Genomic DNA, 22,210 nt, shown 5'->3' with positions numbered 1-22,210 from the left:
GTGGAGATACAAATACAACGAGAATTTTCAGATTTAAAACCCCCACTGTGCTCTATAACCCTGCAAAGAAATGGATAGGACCAAAATTGATAGTACTCAGATCTCACTGCTCTATTGCCTCTTACCTGTATTTATAGCTGTATAAAGTTTTCATAGATTAAAACACTACCTAGCCTCAATGACATCTCTTGGCGAAGCACAACTTGAAATAAAAAAAAAAGTGGAACTAATGTCATTAGTTAGGATGTTAAATGAGAAACTAACAAGATGCACTGGCAAAACAAATTCCTTGTTACTAAAAAAACCCTGCTGCAAGCCACACAGATAAAATACTAGAAAAGAAAACATCAGCTAAGCAAAGACCTCTCTGAGAGTTTCTGACTAGTAACAACAGTTGTCTGCTTTTAAACAAACTTAATAGAACTTTTGGTATCTCACAGGTAATTCAGTTCCTTTAAGTTTAGGCAAAACATAGCCAGAGACGGAGATACTATAGGTCCTCACTATAGGAAAAGCATTTGCAGAAGCAGCCAGGCATTAGACTTTGGAGAATCCGGGTGGGGGGGAAGCAGTTATAAATGCAACAACCACTGGGAAATTATTCAATTGGTGCTCACATCTTAAAGTCCCAACACCAATCTGCTACTTGCAGACTTACTTGGTTTTAATGTTTTGATACTCTTGGCCTTCTTTCTTAGTGTTAAAACTACATTACATGCATTTTGTAGGAGGAGACAATGACCCAGAGGTTGTTTGACTTGCCAGCTGTAACAACGCAAACAAGTGGCAGATCCAGCATTTTGAACAAAGCACTCTCAGACTTCTGACCCCTGCCCACAAGCACATGTCCTCCTACGAGACCATGCATGCAGTTTACTCCTTTGTGCTATCCTGCATGCAAGTTTTAATATTCATTCAAAAAACATGCTGAAGAAATGTACCACTACAATCACATCCTCTAGACTGAAGCACAGACTGCAATCCCAGGGTTTATTGTGCATGTGGATTATTCCGAGTGGCCTGTGCACTGACTCACAATCAAGAAATGGCCTAAACTCTTACCAAGCTATTTAGATAATGAAAGAAGAAAGATACAAAACAGATGCAATGGCCAAAAGATGACTCACAGATCATCTGTGGTACTTAGTCATTCTGAATTAGGGGACAAGTGGATTTGGCCCCAAAGGATGTTTCAAGTTCCTGAGGATACTGGATGGTGACAGATAAACCAAACACCCTGCATCCTGTTTTATTTATCCCCACTGCAGTCTAACTATCCTGTAGATCTGGCAGGTCTTCTAGAGTTTCATAGAGTTTATGTTTTCTTTTAGATACTACTCTGTGTAAGCATTATTTAAATACCAGAGCAGGGGAAGGTGTAGTTCTCTTCAGAAAAGAAATACAGCAAAGTAGAGGGCAATATAGAGCATCTCTCAACAGGCACTGGGAGGCTACTAGGTCGCTAAATACTCAAACTTTTGACAGCATTGTAAATGTATGTGGCATGGCAGTAGATAAGAGAAAAAATGTGGCTGCCTTCCCAGTGACCTTATGAACTGACAGATGGGATAGCAGTTCACAGTTTCATACTTTGCTTTTCCTAACATGGATGTTGTGGGGTGGAGGGGGGGATGAGCTTCCCAAACAAATCTGAAGAGATGTGAAGGACAACACTCTGAATGCCATTTGATGCATAAAGGGTACAACCAGTCATCCCCCAAAAAACAAATTCCTCAAAGTTATCCCAGCATTTCTTAATCTCCTACACATGGGAAGTCCGCATCTTGCTGTGATTCTCTGGTCAGAATTCTTTAGTCATCGTCTTGCTCAGATTACTCTGCAGAGCAGCATCACCCATCAGCACTGCCAGGTGCTTGCTCGCCAGCTGTTTGAACCAGACACCGTGAGGAAGCTTGCGCAGGAGCTGCGATGTTCAGAAGATTCAATCTTCTCCTCAGACTTTGGCAAGCTGGTCTCTGTTAACTCCACATCTGCTGCGGGGAGATGGCAGCAAGTCTTCCCTGGCACCAGCTTGCTCTCAGGCCAGTGACCTTAAAGAAATCGGGGTCCTCACAGACCATGGTACCAGGGACTATATAAATATGTAAAACTTGAAGAAATATGGGAGAAGCGCTTGCTAGAGATGGCATGCTAACATTACATTAAAAATCCAACTATTTTCCATGCTGCTAAGAACTAACTCCTTTTTCTATGAAAGGCCAGATGAAATTTGCTGGATTACTACTGGGAATATAAATGAATTTTCAAAGAAAACTAGGTATCAATCCCAGAGGCCATTCCCCATTTTGCATCCTTACCCTTAGACATCTGCCTAATCTAGCAGTCAGCCTGGGCTGATAGCCAGTGATCTTCCATTACAAGCTGAGCAATCTCATCAACAGCTGGGTAACCAAGTGTAGCAAGTGCAGGACTAAGAAAGTGACAGGGCCTGTTAGAATAAGATTTCTTGAATGAAATGATACACTGATGATGGCTCTTAATTCAAAGACTCGATACCCATTTAGGTTTGATTGTCAGAATGTGCTGGAAATGTCCAGTCCAATTTTATCACTTCCCCAGCAGGATCCCTGATACTCTGTTTTTAACCAACACTGTGTAAGTGGCTTTGTTCACTGCTTTACCTTAATTTTGAAAACTTTAATTGAGTTTGGCACTTGCATGAAGTCTGAAGCTGACAGCTTGATTGCTGCCACCACCCCTTATTTTCTCCAGGAACACGAGCAGTATCTATCTGTAGCCCATGACGCAGTTCTCCACATTGCCTCTCGGTTAACTTCCCCACGGAGAGGACATTAGAAAGCAGAGTCTAAACACAGGTTTTTGAGGCGAGAGCTGCAGGAAGCATCACAACAGGGGTTTTTACCACACTGCCTTTGGGACATCTCTACACTTTCGGTACAGAGACACTGGAGCTGGGTTAGTATATGGTGATCCAGCACTAGAAATGTCAAGAGCATGGAGCAGACACGCAGCTGCACCAGCTCCAATATTTGAAGCCTTAACTAGTAACTTAAAAATGCACTTTTTGATTGCAGTCTACAATCAAAGGTAAACTACAAATTTATCTTTTTAGTCTACAAGTCAAGGTAAATTATTGAGCATGCAAAGCAGCTCAGCTCTATGGCTAGTTGAAGATAAAAATGTAAACTCTGCTTTGAACTCCTGCTGCCAGGCTGCAGAAATGCAGTTTCTGTTCACAAGATTCTACTGTTATTCTCTGAACTGCACTAACTTTGGCCCAGTTTTCAAAAGACAGAGACACAGGCAGCGCTTGTAGAAATATGAGATACTTGAGCCTGCAAGATGCAGGCCTCCAGAAGAGCCTGTTATTTAGAAGTTGCATCTGGAGCGGAAACCCCTCATGTTTAAGTAGAAGGAAGGGAAAGTCCTGGAGTCTCTTGCTAAGGAGCAATCTCCACAGCTGCAAGAAGCACTTGTGGTATTGGAGGCATCAGTCAGGGAATGAGGCCTCCAACCTCTTTAATAGGACATGGATTGGATTGAATGAGAAACAAGGAAGTCCAAGTCAGCAACAGTCTCCTTGGTTAATGGAAGGAAGATGAGAAGTCAAGTGTCTAGGAGGTAGAGTTCCCAAGCTCTAACCCTCCACCCCCATCCCCCACCATCAAACCCTTCAGGCAGGCTGCCAAGTCTCTAAGCCCCACTGCCAGGAAGCTGGGAAGTCAAGCTAATAAGAAACTGCACAGTTTTTCAATAAAGTATCTTGCTAAAACTAGGACACTTCTGCAATTTTGCAGAGGATGCTGAATCAGCACACTCACATGGAACATCCTTGCAGGGGAAATTTCTCTCCAGACCACTCGTACACTTAGCAAATCCTAGACAGTTAGCCAAGGAGACATGAGATTTCTCTCAATACAACACACGTTTAAAAGGCAAAGTAAAATCAAGAAATTAAAACCGCTTGGGATTAACACTGCTCTAAACAATGAGTTCGTACTGTCTCTGCTCCCAAATTAGACTGTTGCTTTAAGCACCACAGCTAAACTCATTATATATTCTTACCAGCAATATGCTATCAATATCAGACGTGAACAGATATGCCTTGCCCTGCACAACAGACAATGTTTTTTTTCCCATTTTAAAATATTAATTCCTTTCCTAATGCTGAAAATTTTAAGAGTTTTAAAGCATTCATAAAGTGTCATGAAAAAGGCAATATAACTAATCAGGAACAGCAAAAACGGAAACAAGATTAAGATACTGCAGTTTAATTTCCTAGAAAATAATGTGCCACCAGCTGTGTAAACTTTCTTGTAGCTAAAACAAATATTCTGAAAACAAGCAGGCAGCTGATTTACACTATAGCATGTTTCCTCAGCAGTCAAGCTTCCCAAGGAAGCTCTTGAGTTGTCTCTTAGACTGTACAAAGGCTTTAAAGAGAGCCATACAACAAACTGATTTGATAAGCAGGATTCTGAGTGATCTTTAATTTTTACATTCAACTCATTAACTCTCAGCTCCTGCTGACACATCTAGTACTGCTGCCACATATACTATATGCTCCCTGAACGTAACAAATAACCAGCACAGCATGCACTATTCTGACATACCAGACAAGACACATGCAGACTCTAGCAGCTGGACTCTTTGGTTTTGTCTCCTGAAGAGAGAGGCAAGGGCCTACCTGCTGATTCCAGTAACAGGCACCATGCATTCTGTAGAGTTTCCTCTTCTGGAAACTATGTAGTGGCCTTGTTCGGGCAGATGTGCTCACACTAGCCATGGAGAGAGATCTTAGTCTTGTCCTGTCTCTTCTTCTTTTCTTGATGTGCTGATGATCAAGCAACCAGCTGCTCGAAGAGGATACCTCTCTGTTGTCTGAAGCTCTGCAATTTCATAATTAATGGGGGGAGGAAATACAAAAAGTTAAATATGCTCCACATGCACAGGCCAAGATTTCATACACTGATTAGCATCAGCTATCTAATTCTAAGAGAATTTTATAAACACTAAAATGTTTTACCACATTGTTTCAGGAAACCATGTATGTGCTTTGTTTGCTCATTGATTAATTCTATGTTAGGTCACGAAAGGAAGTTTATCATTCTTGTTCACCTTTCTGCTCACAGAAACAACTGTCAAAATGAAGTTAAGCCCTCAAGCATATAATGGTTTTTGGTTTTTCCAAAGTCAAGAACTCTCTTTCTAACACTTCTAATACCTATGAGTTTTAAGTTACAATTAATATTTCCCTACGAACTTACATTCCATTCAAGACAGCAGTCATGCTAACATAAAGGAGACCTAGAGTCCTGCGCTAATACTTTCGAGATTTTCTAGTTTTGCTCAAGAACTGAAACTTAAGTAAAGCTTTACAAACCAGTGTCCATTCAGCGTAGTGGCTGCAACTCACTGGAAGCATTTGTATCAAGTTTAGGAACTCTGCACACTTAGTTTAAACAACACAAGGCCATTAAACTTCACTTCCAGGGATGTGCCAATAGACGTCTCCAATAGAGCCCAAGCCCAGCCTGTGGGAAGCTCTCAAGGAGGAGGGAAAGCCTAGACTGTCTGTCTGTCTTTAAGACCTAGAAGTTGGTTAGATCCAGATGATTTGGCATTCTGCTCCAGCAAGCTCAGCTCCAGTCACAATGTGACAGGGTCTACATGAACACATGGAAAGCATTGTTTTAACATTAAATTTCACTCTTACCTGCATTTCCCCAAGTCTAACCCTTTCAAATCCCCCTCAGTGTTACAGCATCATCCCTCCACAACCTTACCTACATGCACGCTTGCTGTACTCACATCCTTAGTAATACAGTATGCAATCACAAAAGTTATGTGACAATACAGGGCCAAGAGCAGTAGAAAACCCTATACATAGAACAGCCTTGGATCACTCTCACTGATCTACAGCCTGTCTGCTCACCAGAACAGGGAACGCTACAAGGTAAGAATTCAAAACACCCTCCCATTTGGGTGGGAGTGACTCAATGGGAAGAATGCACTTCACTTTTATAGACATCCTGATTTTATTTTGTTGCTGTAGCAACATCTGCCTGCAAAGCTGAAGGCTTGCTGCAAAAAGCACTCAAGTGTGCATTTATTTTTACAATACGTAAGACCTTGACTGCAACTCTAAACTGTCTGAGAAGTGCAAGTATATAAGATATTTTGGCCTTGGTTCGTAACAGGTCATCTGTCTGCAGAAATGATTATTTTCTCTTACGAACTTTACCTGGCAAGTCACAGTTTTATTAGTAAAGTTATAACACAATAAAACATGAAAATGAATTTATTACAAGGTCATTTATCAATCTTTTTTGACAAGCAGTATTCTTCTAACAGTACATTTTTATTAAATAGAAGCGCTTGTTACAAAAGTGTGATTAAACACCATCCCATGCTGTGCTGGTGTGGTAATAAGTCTTTACGGGCTTGAATTTGAGCTGTCCTTCTGACACATCAGAACAATCCCAATAGGCAACACAGCCTCAATGAAAAAAATGTGCTAATTTAAAGAGGGATGGTACAAAGTATTTAAAGGAACATATCAGTAAGTGCCAAAAAACAGTCCCAAATACTGAAGCACGACATTCTTAATGCTAACACCGCATTTTTAAGGCTTGAGAAAGAAATACAATGTTTAAAGTCCATGCAAAAGACTTCTTAAAATACTTTCTCTGAATTCCCAAAAACACTTTCTCTGTAATTATCCGCCTCAAAGTCAGATGGTGCCAAGCCCAACTTCTAGACTTCCACATACCTCCCTCTTACATGAAAGACAACTTGGACAGGTAAATTAGAACAAAAAGGTCCTCAGTCTGGCTCAACTTCTGTGATTCCTGCCTTTGTTCTGGTGGTCTGCCCAGGTCTTGGATAATCTCTCTTCAGTCTCTGCCAGCTGCTCTATTTACCCTCCTGTGCCTTGCAGTAATGCACGGCTCCACTTTCAGATGAAGCAGAGATCTCAGCTCTGTGGCTTGGAGCGCCAGTACACAGCAGTATGGTTTTCCTGCCACTTGTGTTAATAGGCTTCCCAGTCAAGGTTTGAGTTATCCATTTATTTTGATCTTAGTTTGGGTGGTTTTCAAAATGCGATTCTACAGAAGAGTGAAATGAACCATTCCCAGATGTAAAATTCATGAATTTGCCGGAGCTCTCCTTTCAAAGCTCATAGGTTGGCCTTTCTTGCTCTGTAGCCTAGCTAAAGAACGGAGACCTTACTCATGGATACACACATGCACAGCAAGCCATCAGACAGGCACTATTTGTACTGAAGTAATGAACATTTTCATTCCTCTCCCCTCATAAGAAAGTGGTTATCACTAGCTTAGGGAACTGCTTCTATGAACATTTACCTTCATGCAATGCGTCTGTCTAATCTTGGCATCTAGATTCAATTGAGCAAAGAAAAGCTACATAGAAAAAGGAAGCCACTAATGAAATTAGACCTTGACAAATGGCAATTCAAGGTTACCCACATTTAATCAATCAGGAACCATACATGCACCACCACTTCCACTGGGAAGAGCCCAAGTAACAAACCGTACTGCAACCCCATGATTACCAACCTCAAAGCATCTCACGCTCAGACCTACTTTAAACATGGACTATTATATCTTTCACATCAAGAGCCTACAACTCATTTCCAGGATTTACTTAAGTAAAAATCACTATCATCCCTTTTTTTTTTCTCTTCAAAAACAAAAAATCACCTTACTTTCCATTTGATTCTGATTTCTACTTTCTCAAGTACTTAATACAGTCAGAGTGAGCTCTAGAAAGAGTGAGGGGAGAAGCAGCCAAGAAATTAAGTTAACTGTAGTATGTAACTGTCTCAATTAATTGCACACAAAACTACTACAACCACAAAATACCACAAAAAACTGAAACACACTCAAAAAACCAAGAAATAGGAGACAGTGAATTTCCTTGCAGGATTCTCATGATAACCACGCTATATAGTGCTTAATTACCATCTTTAATGAACAGTATTTATTTGCAGATTTCAAAACACAAGTAAAAAATTAAAATTAACTATTTACCTGATTTCTAAGATGACATCTAGAAAGCTCTCAAGTTTCTCAGATTCCCTTCCAACACCTACCTCACCAACTACAGTTTAAAGCTACAGCACTGAAAAAATCTTGCAACTCTTCCCATTCTTCTTTGGGCTTTTATAGGTCATGAGTAGAAAACAACCAGCCTTGGAGAGAGTGGTCCGTGAGCAAACAACTGTGATGCTCATAAAATGGAAAGAAGACTGATTTTGGACAGTGCCTGATAAATCAGAAGAGAAGTGGCTTCAAGTTACATCATTAGAGTCCCTCATCATGAAGTCAACTTCATACACTCTGAAAAACATTTTTAAAAGCAGGAACCCTTCCTCATCTATTCCATGAAAAAGTCACAGATTCAAGACACAGTCTTCTAACAGGCTAAACTACCCTCTTCTTCCACATACCCATCTCTATTAGTAACTCCTATTTCAGGGCTATTTTTATTCCAAAATTCAGAGGAATCTTCTGATTTTCCCCTACGTTATCTGTAAACAACTGATACGGCAGGAGCATGAATGCTACATGACAGGACCCCTTCATCCTTAAATTTAGGGCACACAGTCACACAATCTCTTTGGAACAGACGGCAGTCAAAGAAGCTGCCCATCCAAGCTGCTCATTATAATCTCTTTGTGGGAGCTACAGCCTCCGCGGCAAAGCTGCTGAAAGAGGCAGCATGGCCAGCTCTTCTTGGAGCCGGGAGCCAGGGAATTACATTCTGCTACAGACACTGCCATAAACCCCCAAGCTGTAGTAGGGAACACTTTCTTCATCCACCTGATCTTAATTAAGACCTATGAATAACAGCAACCCCTCCATCCTCAAAAATCACATTACTAGTATCTCAGGAGAAATATCTTACATACCATGGTCTTTTGTAAGACAGGACTGTAGTCAATTACCTTAATGTTGTTTTGAGACTAATACTGATTACAGCCTGTACTGTATTTTAAAATCTTTGAATAAAAGATAGACTAAGAAGTATGGGGTAGTACTGAGAAACATTTTTCTACAATATTAATTTCGACCTGCTACAGTCATCCTCGAAGGTACATCCATCCAGAACAAAAGATCACAAATGGAAAAATATTATCTCCAAATTTCTGAAAAAGTAGCTGGCAAAGATAAATTTGGCCTTGTATTGAAGACTGATGTGCTTAAAATTAATGAAGCTGCCACAAAAAACACCATGCTGAGGCACAGATTACATTGCTTATGTACTGTACTAATCTAGTAAAGAGTAGTTCATCGCTTTTCCAGAAATAAAGTTGCACTCCTGATGACAGAATGCATTAAGTCTGAAATAATCATAGTAGTGTGTTACTTACTGTATCCTTTCACTACTTCACAGATAAACTCATCTTCCCAGTACTTAAAGGCACTTACAGTGACTGCATACTTTTATGATGTCTTTCAGAACAAAACCCTACTACTTTCAACCTAACAAGCAAGCCTTGACTTCTCTTGAAGCTTGCAGAAAGCAGCTCTCTCTTCCTGATTTACTACTGTAATGATTATCAGTTCTAGCTACATAACTTTACCAAAAGTTATTCTCAAAAAAAATGCTACCATACTGTCACGTACCTGAAGGAGATGCCATTGACCAGCTGTCTGTGCCTACAGGTCTTGGATGAAAGAGATGAAGAAGCTGGAGACAGATTGAGTGGAGCAATTAGGCTGCTGATGATTTCACTCAGTTGCGCACTCTGGAAAAAATAAAAAAAAATAAAAGGTAGTCAGACTTTTATCCAGATTCAATGGCTCAAAGGTCCTGGGTTTTTGTTGTTTTCCTACTTATGATTCCAGTCGCATACATCATGGGATAATCATATTTAGTTTCTTCTTGTGAATAATCAAGTGTGGCATGTTTTGTCTTTCACAATTATTATGTTCAACTATAGGAAAAAGAAAAACAACAAAAAACCAACACAACTCTGAACAACCAGCCAAGGACATTGTTTATACATTTGAATAAGTAGTACAGAAAACACACTAGTGATCTTAGTATTTTAACCAATGATTTTTAAAAGGCAAAAGAAACCAGAACACTTTACAGCTGATGTTACAACAGCTGCAGCCCAGAGCTGCTAACTGGCCATTCAACAAGCATTCAGGGAGAAACAAAAAAGTCTGCTGTCTACTCATTGTACATTTTGTTCACTCAAAGTATTTTTCTTGTTAAAAGAATCCTTTTCGTTGCTCACTGTAGTTTGACAAAGGTGTTTTTATAAAAGGAAGTGTAACTACAGGAGGACTATTGTAACTACAGACAGAATGGCTAAAATCTTCTGGTATCCTCAAAAATAGCAATGAGAAGCCCCCAGCCCACCAAAACCCAGACTTTCAGAACTGCCCCAAAACAAATGCAGCTAATTTGTTAAGACTAAGAATTACTCCTTATACAGCAATGAATTGTGGACTGACTCCAGATAACATTTCACAATGATTTTTTTGTTTTAAATGTCAAATCTTAAGGGCTATTCTGACCATAAACGTAGCTTTCTTAGAGGAAACTGTGTGCTGCACACTAAACAGAAATCAAATGTATCTGAAATAGCATTTTTGTTTTTTAAACTTTTACATTATTTTGTAGGATTTTCATTCAGAACTAAGATTGTTTACAACAAGGACTGCTAAAGGTTACCCAGCAAGTTTTCTTTACATTTTGAGGCACCACCATTTATGCAGAAAGAAGCAGAAAAAATTATTTTCCATTTTATTACAACTCATGTCTTTTCTCTTCATGTTTAAGTGATGCAGTTGGGTAAAAATTTCATGTCAGAATAAAATATTCAGGGATGGATATTAAAGCACAGAAATAGCAAGGCAATTACAAAAGGTCTGGACAAAGCAAACAAGATGCCAGTAAAATACTTAGCAGATTGATTTAAAAATCTCAGCTGAATTCAATCTGTAAGGAGCAAAGTCTCTACTGAATATAAAAGCACCGAAACAACGGCAGACTTCCAAAACACAAGGAAAAACATACACGTTTTTAAAACGTTGCATAGCTATGAAAATGACTTGAAAACTGTATTAATAAAAATTGCCAGGCTCAGTCACTTTGTATTCTTTATGGATTTTTTTTGTTCACAAGTAAAATTATCTATTTTTAACAAAGAAATACTTTAAAATAGGACTGAAGAATTCTGTGGGAATATCTGTGGATGTACTTCAGCCTACACCATCACTACTCCTGACACTGAACAAGAAGAAACTCAGACCTTCAGAGTTAAGGTTGATTTACAAAACTGATAGTCAAAAAGCAAATCAAACCCCAAAGCTTTTTGTGGTGTAAAGGGAAGAAATCTGATGTAATTTGTGAGATGTGTTAAACGAAGAACACCTTTACTTCCAAGTAATTTTTAGATCATCAAAGTTCTTGGACCTCTGTAGCTACTTAGGGACCAGGAAACACACTACTATTACTTTAATTGTCAAATGCCTTACTGAAAAGTGCGTTTAATTCTCCAACTAATCACTTAAAGAGGGGACATTCACCACATTCTAAAAATGCTCTTTGGTTTACCTTGTGCAATTGCCAGCACTGCGCATATAAATTTCCTGTTTCATTGCTTCCTCACTCCTGTCTGTTGTGGATAAGATCTATCAAACAGGAAGCGTTTTAAGAACAGGAAAGTATGACTATCAAATAAGAAAAATTGGCACAGAGATTCAGGAACAGGCATTAGTACCTAAAGCTACTTTTACCCCATTTAAAAAACACGTATATGATGAAGAATTTATGTACACCAGTAGAGCAACATATTAATCCACCATACTGGCTTTGTCAGGTTTGCTTTATGCTAACTGCATAAATTCATTCTGAAAACAAATTTCCTGTATCTCCTTCAGCAATGTGATCCTACCACATTCTTTATGTACTTTCTAGCAAGAGAAAACCCTGCTGGAGTCTCTATCGTATTTCCTGGAATTAACCTTGGAAATGACTGTTCTGAACACCATGAACTGAAACTCCGCTCACAGCTACACCTACGCTATCGCTGTTAAGTACCTGGAATTCCTCAGCTCCAAACTGGAGTCCTATGATGCTTGAAAAGGCAGACCAACAATTATATTCTGTTGGGGCTTTTTTGTTTGTTTGTTTCAAGTGCAACATACCTCCATCTTCAGCTGTACTCTTTCATCTCACATAAGTATTTCCTGAAACAATCTGTGGCAAATCTACATTGAACCTAACTATAAAGGAGAGGCAGGTTTGTGGATAGCTATTAGAAGCTGTTATGTGGCCGCTTTGATGGAGACAAAGCGGTAACACAGACACATCAAAAATAAAAGGTCAATTTGTAAACCTGGTGTACAATGTAGTTATTTAAGCCCTTCAATTCATCAGCACCCACTCTCGGGACTGCGAAATATCTTCCTTTTTGGAAGTCATCACCATGGAACCTGCCCTATTTCTGAAGTAAATCATTTGGCTCCATTGACCATTCAGTTCTTATTTTACTTTACCTGTTTTTCTATGTTTCGTAAAAGCAGGGTAGGACTGCTGGGTGACATTTCAAAGTCATGCTCCGGCAAAGAATCCTGTCTCTCAGTGGCAGCTTGCGAATTCCCTGTGGCGTTTAATAAAGCTTCTTGGTCTGTCAATTGTATTTGCTTCTTCAAAATGTCTTTTGGAAATGGGAATTCTTCTAAGATCACCATCCCCTAGACAACAGCAATTGAACACAGTTGGTTGACAACAGATTAACCCTCCTAAATCATTTATAAGGGGCAGTCGAACCTGGCACATCCCCCTTAAATCCTCCCAGCAACTCTTTGGAGCACTTAAACTAGATTTTAAAAACACTTAACAGCTAAAATATAGAAATAGTAGGTATTTTCATTAATGAAAAGCTGCACCATTTATGCTACTCCTTAAAACAGCAATCACTCTAGTATTATACCACTGCTTAAACATCTGTGCCAAAATTCAAATTAGAAATTCATACTTATTAGAGCAACTATATGATCATTTGCCTGTTGATTTAAGAAGAGGTTTTTCTGTAAGAAACAATCACCCTTTGACTTGAAGTTGGTTATAGTCTTTGCAGCCAATAAATTTTGCAGAGGCATTTTGAAGTGCCCTATTTTTCTTATTCCTATGCATGTTCTAAGCAGAACATCAAGGTTGTTATTTTTTATGTAGCAGAGATGTAAACAGTTTAAAACAAAAGCCTTTTACAATTTAATAATTGATTTTTTTAAAGTGAGCATTTTTAGAGTTTCATAATTACAGAGGTAACTATCCTAAATATTCTAGCAATCTCATTGCTTTTCAAGACAATCTGCACAAATGTGGTATCAGACGTGGTCTATCGTCTAGAATGCCACCTAAGATAAATATAACTTTATATGGTAGGGAAATAACAGAGTTTCATAAATGGAACTAAGAAAAGAATACCTCCATAGTGTTTTCCACGACAGATTAGAAAAATAAGTGTCAAATACAATCCTAGGTAACATCTCTGTTGGTTTGTTTGAAGAACTTAAAACGTTAAGCAAAATAATAAGCAAAAATAACTTTGTAACAGTCAAAAACAGTTCCTCAAATAGTCCCTTAATTTGTCATTATGTTGAGCAAATAAATTTAATACTCAGAAAAGGCTATCAAACCTCTGCATGCTTTTTCCAAAGAGAAAGGGAAAGAACTTACTTGCTTTTAAGTACTGACTGTTACTCAAGTATCAAGCAGATATCAAAAGAATGGGACCATTCAATTACACTGCCTTAAATTTTTCTTTCTAGTGAGAATATTCCACCAAAAACAAGGAAGACTGTCATCCTGTGAACACAAGGAACCCCTATACTATTTCTTTAAGCAAGACAGACTTCACCTAGGTTGTGGCTGTGGAAAATTAAGGATCCTGTAGTTTTATTCACACCTTGACTCCTGCCTCAGCAGCAACTTGCCCTAAAACATGAAAGCAAGTCTCAAAGATACTTCGAAGAGGAGACTAGGAGAAAACGTGAAATTGTCCTGTTCTCATTGTGTCTCTAACTTATTGCCCTGTTCAAGCTATAAATTCAAAGCTGAGAACAAAGATCTTCTCTAAAAACAAACATTGGTGCTTGCAACCTTGCTTTAGTGCCCAAAAGGGGCACAGAGATTCTGAATTTCCATCAAGTCAACGCTTGATTTTCCACATTCTTTATCAGGCAGTAGCCCATCATCTGTGCTTTTCCATTTACAGCAGATGGAAATGAGTCCAGATAGTATCATACTACAATCTGTAGACGAACAGCAGTTACAAAGTAGCCAGTACATTCAAGGAAATTCAAGTATAGATCTAATTTTTATGTGCCACAACAGGAGGATAAGCTAGCTCAGCAGCTTTAGACTCTTAGAATTTAGAATCTTTAGATCTTTTTAGTAAAAGACTCATAGGTCATGACCAGAGAGAGAGTGAAAAAAAACCCTCACAAAAATCTAAACCACAAATTCTGAAGTCAGAGGAACAGGAAGACACACAGGAAAACAGGTGAAAAGAGGGGGACACCCTCCCCACTTCCACTGGAATTTTATTTAAGTTGCAGAATCCTGTTGACCAAGCACGGAAAGAGGAAAGCAGAAAAGGAAGAAGAAAATTGACAGACTGTATGAAAAGGGAGAGATGAAATAGGCACAGAAGAAAAGGAGTAAAGAATTAGAAGACTAATACTGACTGTATAGGAATTATAAGTTAAATGGGTTACAACCAGTAGGTTTTGGCAATGAACTCCATCCCCGCCCCTTAAATGGAATTGTTTTGTTTTGCAGATATACATTTTTTTAAATGGAAGGACTCTCAAAGATCCAGAGCTGCTACTTCTGCGTGCATAGAGATGGAGAAGACACAATGTAGTAGGCCAGGAAACTGCCCACAAGTTAACCATCTCCTTTCCTATTGCATTATGGTGTTAAGAGGAGTGGTGTTTTGCTTGAAATCATTGTTCACTGGCTATGAATCACATTTTTTTTCCACTCAAAACACACGAAAAACACTCTGAAACAATTAAACACAGCATACAAATTCTAATATTGTGTAACTACTTTGCAGCCACTAAACGAAAACAAAGAGCTCTTCTATCAGCTCGTGTCCTTCCGAGGCTGCTGCACTGGTGTACTACAAACACATATACAAAAAAATCACAGCCAAAGAAAATACGTGTCTACCTTCACTATGGGACACAATGCCAAATACTGAATACCACAGCTGGTAAAAGGGGCATGAAGTTTGCAAAAAGGAATGTCACTAAAGATCTCCACCAGGAAGATGACTAGGCTCCAAGCCAACATACCACCTAATGCGAAGAAAATGCATGACTAAAAGAATGTTCTTTCTCTCATTTCTCTGTTATTTATTTCTCCATCTTCTGCAGCTCATGAGACCTATGCCACCCTAGAGGCTGATAGCTTTTGGGTGTAACAGTGTGCATGTACCTGGTATTTAGGACAACACTAAAATACGGGCATTCTCACCCTTCACCAAAATACAAAATCTCCTTTCACTTCTGTGGGCACAGAGCCAGGACAGACCCTCAAACAAAGGCTCTTCAATTATTTTTTAAAGAAAAACCTGATGGGGGAAAAATTGTGAGCAGGAGAGACAAAGTTGGATATGAAAAGAAGGGCTTTGAGGGCAAAAGCAGAAGACGGAATAATTTTTCTTTATGTGATCAGAGGGAAATGCTCTCTGGGGTGATTTCCCTCTCCTTTTAAACTCCCACTAAGTCTCACGTTCAGTCACATGAAGTCTAAAGCATCTTGTGGCTCCTCTCCATGTGTGCTTATCTGCCCCCAGCAGAGATCAGACAACCTACATGAGGCTCATCAATGGAGAGTCAAAGAGCCCTCCTCTAAAACCCCTCACTATCACACCACCAGAATTATCACAGGTTTTGGCTTCTTGCACATGAGAACGACCTGGGGAACCCATTAAATTGATAGATAGATTATTAATGTTTTAGGAATGTGACTTTCCCACTGTCTAGCCAGTTCGATTTACAAAAACTAGTACATGAGTTACACACATTGGAATTTTAGTAATAATTAATCCTTGACCTGTTCAAAGTGCTGTACAAACATTAACTAGCTAATCCTCAGAATAAACATGCACTGTAAATAACAAAAAAACCCACCCTGAAACCCCACAACACAAAAATGAATAACCAACCACCCCACCTGAAAACCAAATCTTGCTTCTTCTGCAGAGGGAAAAACTAGTGCAATAAATGCAGTACCTTGTGCTGGGCCCCTGAAAGTCACTAACAAAGTCACTAACTATCACAGATCGGAAGGTAAGAGTTCCCGACTCCCAGTCCTGTACTGGTGCCTCTAGGGTACAATACTTTTTAGCTCCTGATGTCTTTCTCATTAACCTTTGCATGCGATAGCCTGCACGGATACAAGAACTCTAGGGCAAAACAAGCAACAACAACAACAACAAGAAGGAACCAAATAAATAAATATTACAAGAAACACTGTCAAAAGATTATTTGAAAAGCCCATTTATGAGCTTACAGACAATACCTTGGTGGCACGTATCTGCCTGTGAAGGTCAGTTAGTTGTTGGATTTTGTATTCTAGTTCTGAAATCTGGGCTTGAAGCCATGTCCAACGGCTGCCAATTCTAGCTCTGTCTGCAAGCCACTTCCATTCAGAAGTATAGCTGCTGTGAAGACAAAATGCTGGTTAGTCCAAAAATAAAGATAACCACATTTGCACAAGAACATTTTTGACAGCTGCTCTGCCTCATGTTGCAAGCATCTCAGTTGCTTTCAGAAGATATCTGATTATACCCATCCAGTTTCACATCAGCTTATTTCTGTAACTACAGAACTTGCCCGAACCAGTATGATCAATGTTCACTGGCTATTCCCAGGCTAAGCTAGTTTTCTGTTCTGTATTATAAAACCCAGAGCAGGAGAAACTACCAAACTGAACCAGTTAATGCAGATTACAGATTTGTAAAGAATTCCAATAACTCCACCAGCAAGAATCCAAATTTTTACACCACAGTTCCTCCCACAAGCTTCCACAAGTATCATTTGCTAACAACTGGAATCAAACAAAACACCATCCAGCAATGACCAGCTAGATATCAAGTCACTGCCCAAAAAACCAACTAAGTAGTTTAGATTTCTTTTATTCAAGCTATTTTATAAATATAGCTGTGTCAGTATAGTATAGTTAGGTCACTCTTACTGCTGTTTACAAATAGGTGTATTTTGTAACACAAAAGATACACCTCCCAGTACTTGACATTGCGGTTAGCTTAACTTTATGATGCTAAATTCATCACTGGTATCAGCAAACTTTACTCAACCTACATATTAAATAAATGAATGACATAACAGTACCACTCAACAAATAATCTTAATATCCAGTAAGTTTAAGCAACAGAGACAACACAATACAGTATTTTAGTATGCAACTTCCACTAGTATCCTACCATTAACTGAGTTTGTTTATTTTAAGAAAATGGCTGGTGTTTTTTTCCCACTAAAGTTGTCAAATAGTTTGCCACAGCTAACTTACAAGAACTGTAAAAACAAAATCAAACTTCTTCTGGAAAAGAAGTGATTTTACTCAAGTTATTGGGATAACTACTGGATCTAAATCCTGGATGACACTGTATGTAAGTTTTGCACAGGCAGAATACGTGATCCCCTGTTCCCCAGGCAATGAAGAAGTATCACAAAAGATACAAGAAAAAGCAGATGCCAGTGAATTGGCATAGGAACATCACACAATTGCAATTGTTTCATGCAGAATTTTGTGTCAACTACCTCAACAACAAAAGAAAGGTAATACATCACCCTGCAGAAGATGCTAGACATTTCCTGGCATGAGTAGAGAATCACCAAATTTGAGAATCCTAATATTTTCAGGGCAAAGATTATAAAACATAATATAACTCAAAATCTCAGAACTTTCAGTCTACTTTAGCTATCATAAATAGTAAGAATAGACAGTCTCTGGTAGGTTACCTCTAAAATACATAATTTCCCCCTTTTTTAATATAAATTATCTGCCCACATAATTTACAACCAGCTTAAACTCTCTCCTACACAAACAAAATGAACATATGAAATCAGACAGATTGAAATGTCCTGTTCAAATCCAGATTCTACATGCAATCAAATAAAGTGGATTACCATCAAAAAGAAACTCAAAGAACTCTATAAATATATACCATAATAAATTGTTTACATTTTATATATTCTATTAGTGATTTTGTCCTAGGAAAAAAGGCATATGAAGTCATCTTGTGAATATCCATTTTTCTGACAACCCCTTCTTACTTCTCTTTGTTTTCCCATTATCACCAGCATATAGTAAATAGCTCTGGTTACTTATGCTTTAACCAGGTCTTCTTGCCAAGAACTTCTCTGAGACTGACAGCTTTTGCATGTTTGTGCTTCTGGAAGTCATAAAATACACTTTGCGTGGAAAGGGGGAGATCCGAATTCCTAGTTGGCCCAAGTCAGAGTTCAGTTAAATAATGTGTTCACACAAGTGTGGTGGCTGGAATAGTTAGGATTTGTCTCAGGACTCTGGGATGGCAAAAAGCTAGTCCTAAGAAAGAGCTGCTTAATGAGTCTGTAAGAAATTCCTTAGTTAATCATTTTAACAAAAAAAGTTAAATAGGAATAAAGAGGATAACTGAGAAAAATCCGATAGGAGTGCTGAGGTGCTTATTTCTATTCCTTTCTCAAAAGATAAATGAACAAACAAACAACAAAACCCCACAAAATAGGACATTATAACAAGAAAGCCCAGGTGAAAGAAAATAAATCACACTGACAGAATTCCCTCCCAAGCTACACGCAACAGTTTGGGGAGAAAGGTGAGACTGAGGAGGAGGGGGGAGCAAATGAGAAAAATAAGAAGTGCCCACACAGCTGGGAAACAAGAAGCGGAATAGAATGGGCCGGAGCTGGTCTTATGTCACACACACTGTATGAAATCAGCGTGGCAGCAAGGGAATCCATAATCAATACCAAACCACAGCAGATAACAGAAGAACAGTTAAATACTGTAACCTTAAGACAAACAAATATCCTCTGTATATTAGTCTTACATATAAAAAAAAAAAAAAAAATCCTCTGCAAAGTTACATCACAAGTTATTTTCCAAAAACGTTTGCAGGTTTTTTTCCTAAACACAATATTAAATCTTGAATTAATTGCATTTACTGTTACATATATTATGTATATTTTTGCTTCATTCTAAAACTCTACGCAAGTATTTCTTAAGGCTTTAAAATGCACTATATAATTAAACTAACAGGATTTAATTACACTGTAATAATGATGTCCTTAGGCTCCTCTGTAAGGAAGAGTTTCAACCGAACTAAGCACAAACATTTTAAGCTCATGCCAAAGGAAGCAATTTTAGCTTCTCTCTCCTGCCAGCCCAGGCTGCCCCGTGCCCAGTGCCGGCAAGCACTTGGGCAGCTACACGGTGACATGGATTAGAGAGTTGCTCATGGTTAATTTTAACTTTAGAGACAGGCTGAATGAAGCAAGTTTGAGTCTAGATTCCTTTCCCAGTTTTGATGCCTTGCAGACAGACACATGCTTTTGCACTGCCACAAGGGAAGAGGCAGGAAGCTCAGGGCAAGGCAGTGAGCGTGAGCTCACATTTACGGGACAGGAGGTGAGAGCACTGCTAAATTCTGTTCCCATCTCTGTCACTCATATTTGTTTGATCTTGCACTATTTATTTACCATCTTTGCCTCTAAGTCTATTTCTCTACAAACTAGTAAACCTTGTAACACCTCAGAGGAAGGTAAAATCCCTATAAGCTATCCTCACACTCCTAAAGTGAGCAGTTTGCATGCAAAGTAGTATGGTCATTCACGTGACAAATGATAACCTGCTATTGCAATTAAAAAAAAATTAATTAAAAAAAAAATCTGTAAGTCTGTTCCTGGGATGTTAGAGAGTACACTATAACATTCACTCAGTAAAGAAAGCTGTTTCAAGATGGCACCAGTGAATTCCTTAATTCTGCAAATCCAAAGAAGAAGGAAAAAAAAAAACCAACCACAAAGGGTTACAAAAATAACCAGGCCTGTTACTGAAGGAGGAAGTCAGAGCAGGTGCTGAAGTAGAAGCTCCTGCTCTGGTTCTCTGTTGGGAATGAGACAAGAAAAAAAAAAAGTTTCTGTCTGTCCCGCTTCCTGTGTGCTCCTTTTGCAAAGCATCTTTACTTGGTTTCCGTGCTTTCGACTCTAACATCATACATCCTCCACAGGAATTTCAAATTCGTTCTTCTGCTAGCAACTCAATATAAACCATATTGCATTTGCAAAAGTTTCTAATGTTCAGTACTGTAGTACAGTGAAATATTAAACTTACATATAAACTTACTGCTCTTGCGATGACTCTAAATCTGCAGACGATCTCCTGCATTCACCCAGGACTATTAGAATTGGAAAAGAACAGAGCAATACTGACTTTGTATGAATAAAACATCTCATTTAAATTTCCCTAGAAAAACATGCTGGAATCGCATTAGAGGCAACATTTGTTTCCATGTGAGATACTGGCTTGCATTTCCCCTGTTTTGGCTGAACTGCAGGAGGTCAATCCTGCACAACTTGCAAGAGAAGAAAGAAAGAAATGCAGAAGAACAAACAAGCCACAAGGAGCACAGATACAAATGCAGACAGTCAAAGTACAATCAAAAATATAACTAGGAAACAGACGTTCAGGCTGTACTGTGTCACCCCAAAGTATGGGAAAGAATTCAGCTGGGGATTGTCAGCACCAGCAGAGGCAGTATAAGCATTTCATCAAAGCTACTTCTTTTGCTGAGACCGAAGAGGCAAGTGAAGAGCACTAAATAATACATTGCTATCACAAGTCAGTATTATTGCTTGAACTGAAAGAAGTTTTTAGCCATGATCTATGGACAGAATGTATGGATGAACCCCTCAGCACTCTCACCTTCCCCAAAAGAGAAAACAGAACTGAGAACAAACCATGCTTTTATGTAACCAGACCAACATCGGAGAACGCAACAGGACTACGAGAAATATTTCCAGTGCTTCCATTATGCTGTGGTGAGATTTCTGTTTTCCCAATAGCTAAGATCAGTCTGTCCCAAAAAACAAAACCAGGCAACCTAACTGAGTGCAAAGGGGAACTGCTAACCAAGATAAAATTGCTGTGCTAGACACACACTATTGTTTGGGTTTTGTGCGTGGGGGGTTTTTTTGTTTATGGGAGAGGAGAAGGGGTGGAATTTAAACCTTTTAGGCATATTTTATTTTTATAAGCAAACAAAAGCAGAAGCCTGAAAAACAGTTCATAAATAATGAAGGAGAAACACAGTCGTGTTTAAAATGCACAAGAAATAGAGAACCTGGGATTGATAGTAAGTATCCAAGAAGGTTGATTCAAATAGGTACAGTGAGCACAGGAAAGAGTATTTTAGACCATGCAGCCCTGTGCCCAAAGCAAGATTCTCCACAAGTATCTTCTATCCTGAAAATTAAAAGGAAACTGAGGCCTTCCAGCCTTGTAACTCCCAGTGAGAACAAGTAACATGCCCCTACCATGACACGTCTGCAGGGACAATGACAGGATGCTTCCTACGGAACAGGAAAGGAGCATGCTTGCAACAGACCCACATCAAAACTCCAAAATGCAGGTTTGCCAACCCAAAACATAGTCTCCTTCCAAAAGGTTTGTTTTAAAGAACACCAATGTTTTCAAGTTACAACATTCTTAAACACGAACATGCCAGAAACCAAGGCACCCACGTAGTGTGGGTGGGAAAAACTTATCCAATTCCAAAATTCTGCATTAAACATAAGAACGGCAGTTGTTCCTGCCATCCCCTCACACTTACATTTCTGCTCAGTTTCCTAACACAGTGTATTTTGCTCTTTCTGCCAGGCCATGTCCCCTTCAGTTTAATCCATGTTGTTCTGGCATCCAGTTTTCAGATGATTTAGTCCTAAAGTTACCCCGTGATCCTGACCTCTACCATCCCTGCTGGTTCGTCTCCTCCTCTCGCTGGGAACTCCTGGGCTATCAGAGGCCTATTGCCAATCATGCGACAGTTAAATATTTGGGAGCAAGAAGCAGCTCATAAACTACAGACTGATTACGCTCAGGATAAAGAGCTAATCACCTTCCTTCATGGGAGTCACTGAAA

The 22,210-nt window shown here is 39.0% G+C and overlaps 1 protein-coding gene across 2 annotated transcripts in view; it reads right to left on the bottom strand.

Annotated features, from left to right (window-relative positions):
* The window catches only part of KANSL1L (KAT8 regulatory NSL complex subunit 1 like), a 58,400-nt gene that overhangs the window by 24,984 nt on the left and 11,206 nt on the right, over positions 1-22,210 (bottom strand). Inside the window, exons 2-5 of one of the 2 annotated variants that reach the window (XM_050900486.1) lie at positions 16,567-16,708; positions 12,525-12,722; positions 9,636-9,757; positions 4,670-4,871 (exon numbers count right to left, since the gene is read on the bottom strand). In XM_050900486.1, coding sequence (XP_050756443.1) covers positions 4,670-4,871; positions 9,636-9,757; positions 12,525-12,722; positions 16,567-16,708 — 664 coding nt within the window. The remainder of the gene's footprint in view (positions 1-4,669; positions 4,872-9,635; positions 9,758-12,524; positions 12,723-16,566; positions 16,709-22,210) is intronic. The other variant, XM_050900487.1, reaches the window with a different exon arrangement.

Source organism: Gymnogyps californianus, chromosome 7, assembly GCF_018139145.2.
Source record: "Gymnogyps californianus isolate 813 chromosome 7, ASM1813914v2, whole genome shotgun sequence".
Lineage (NCBI taxonomy): Eukaryota > Metazoa > Chordata > Aves > Accipitriformes > Cathartidae > Gymnogyps > Gymnogyps californianus.
Note: the sequence above shows the minus strand (reverse complement) of the source record. Positions and strands in the feature narration are given on the sequence as shown.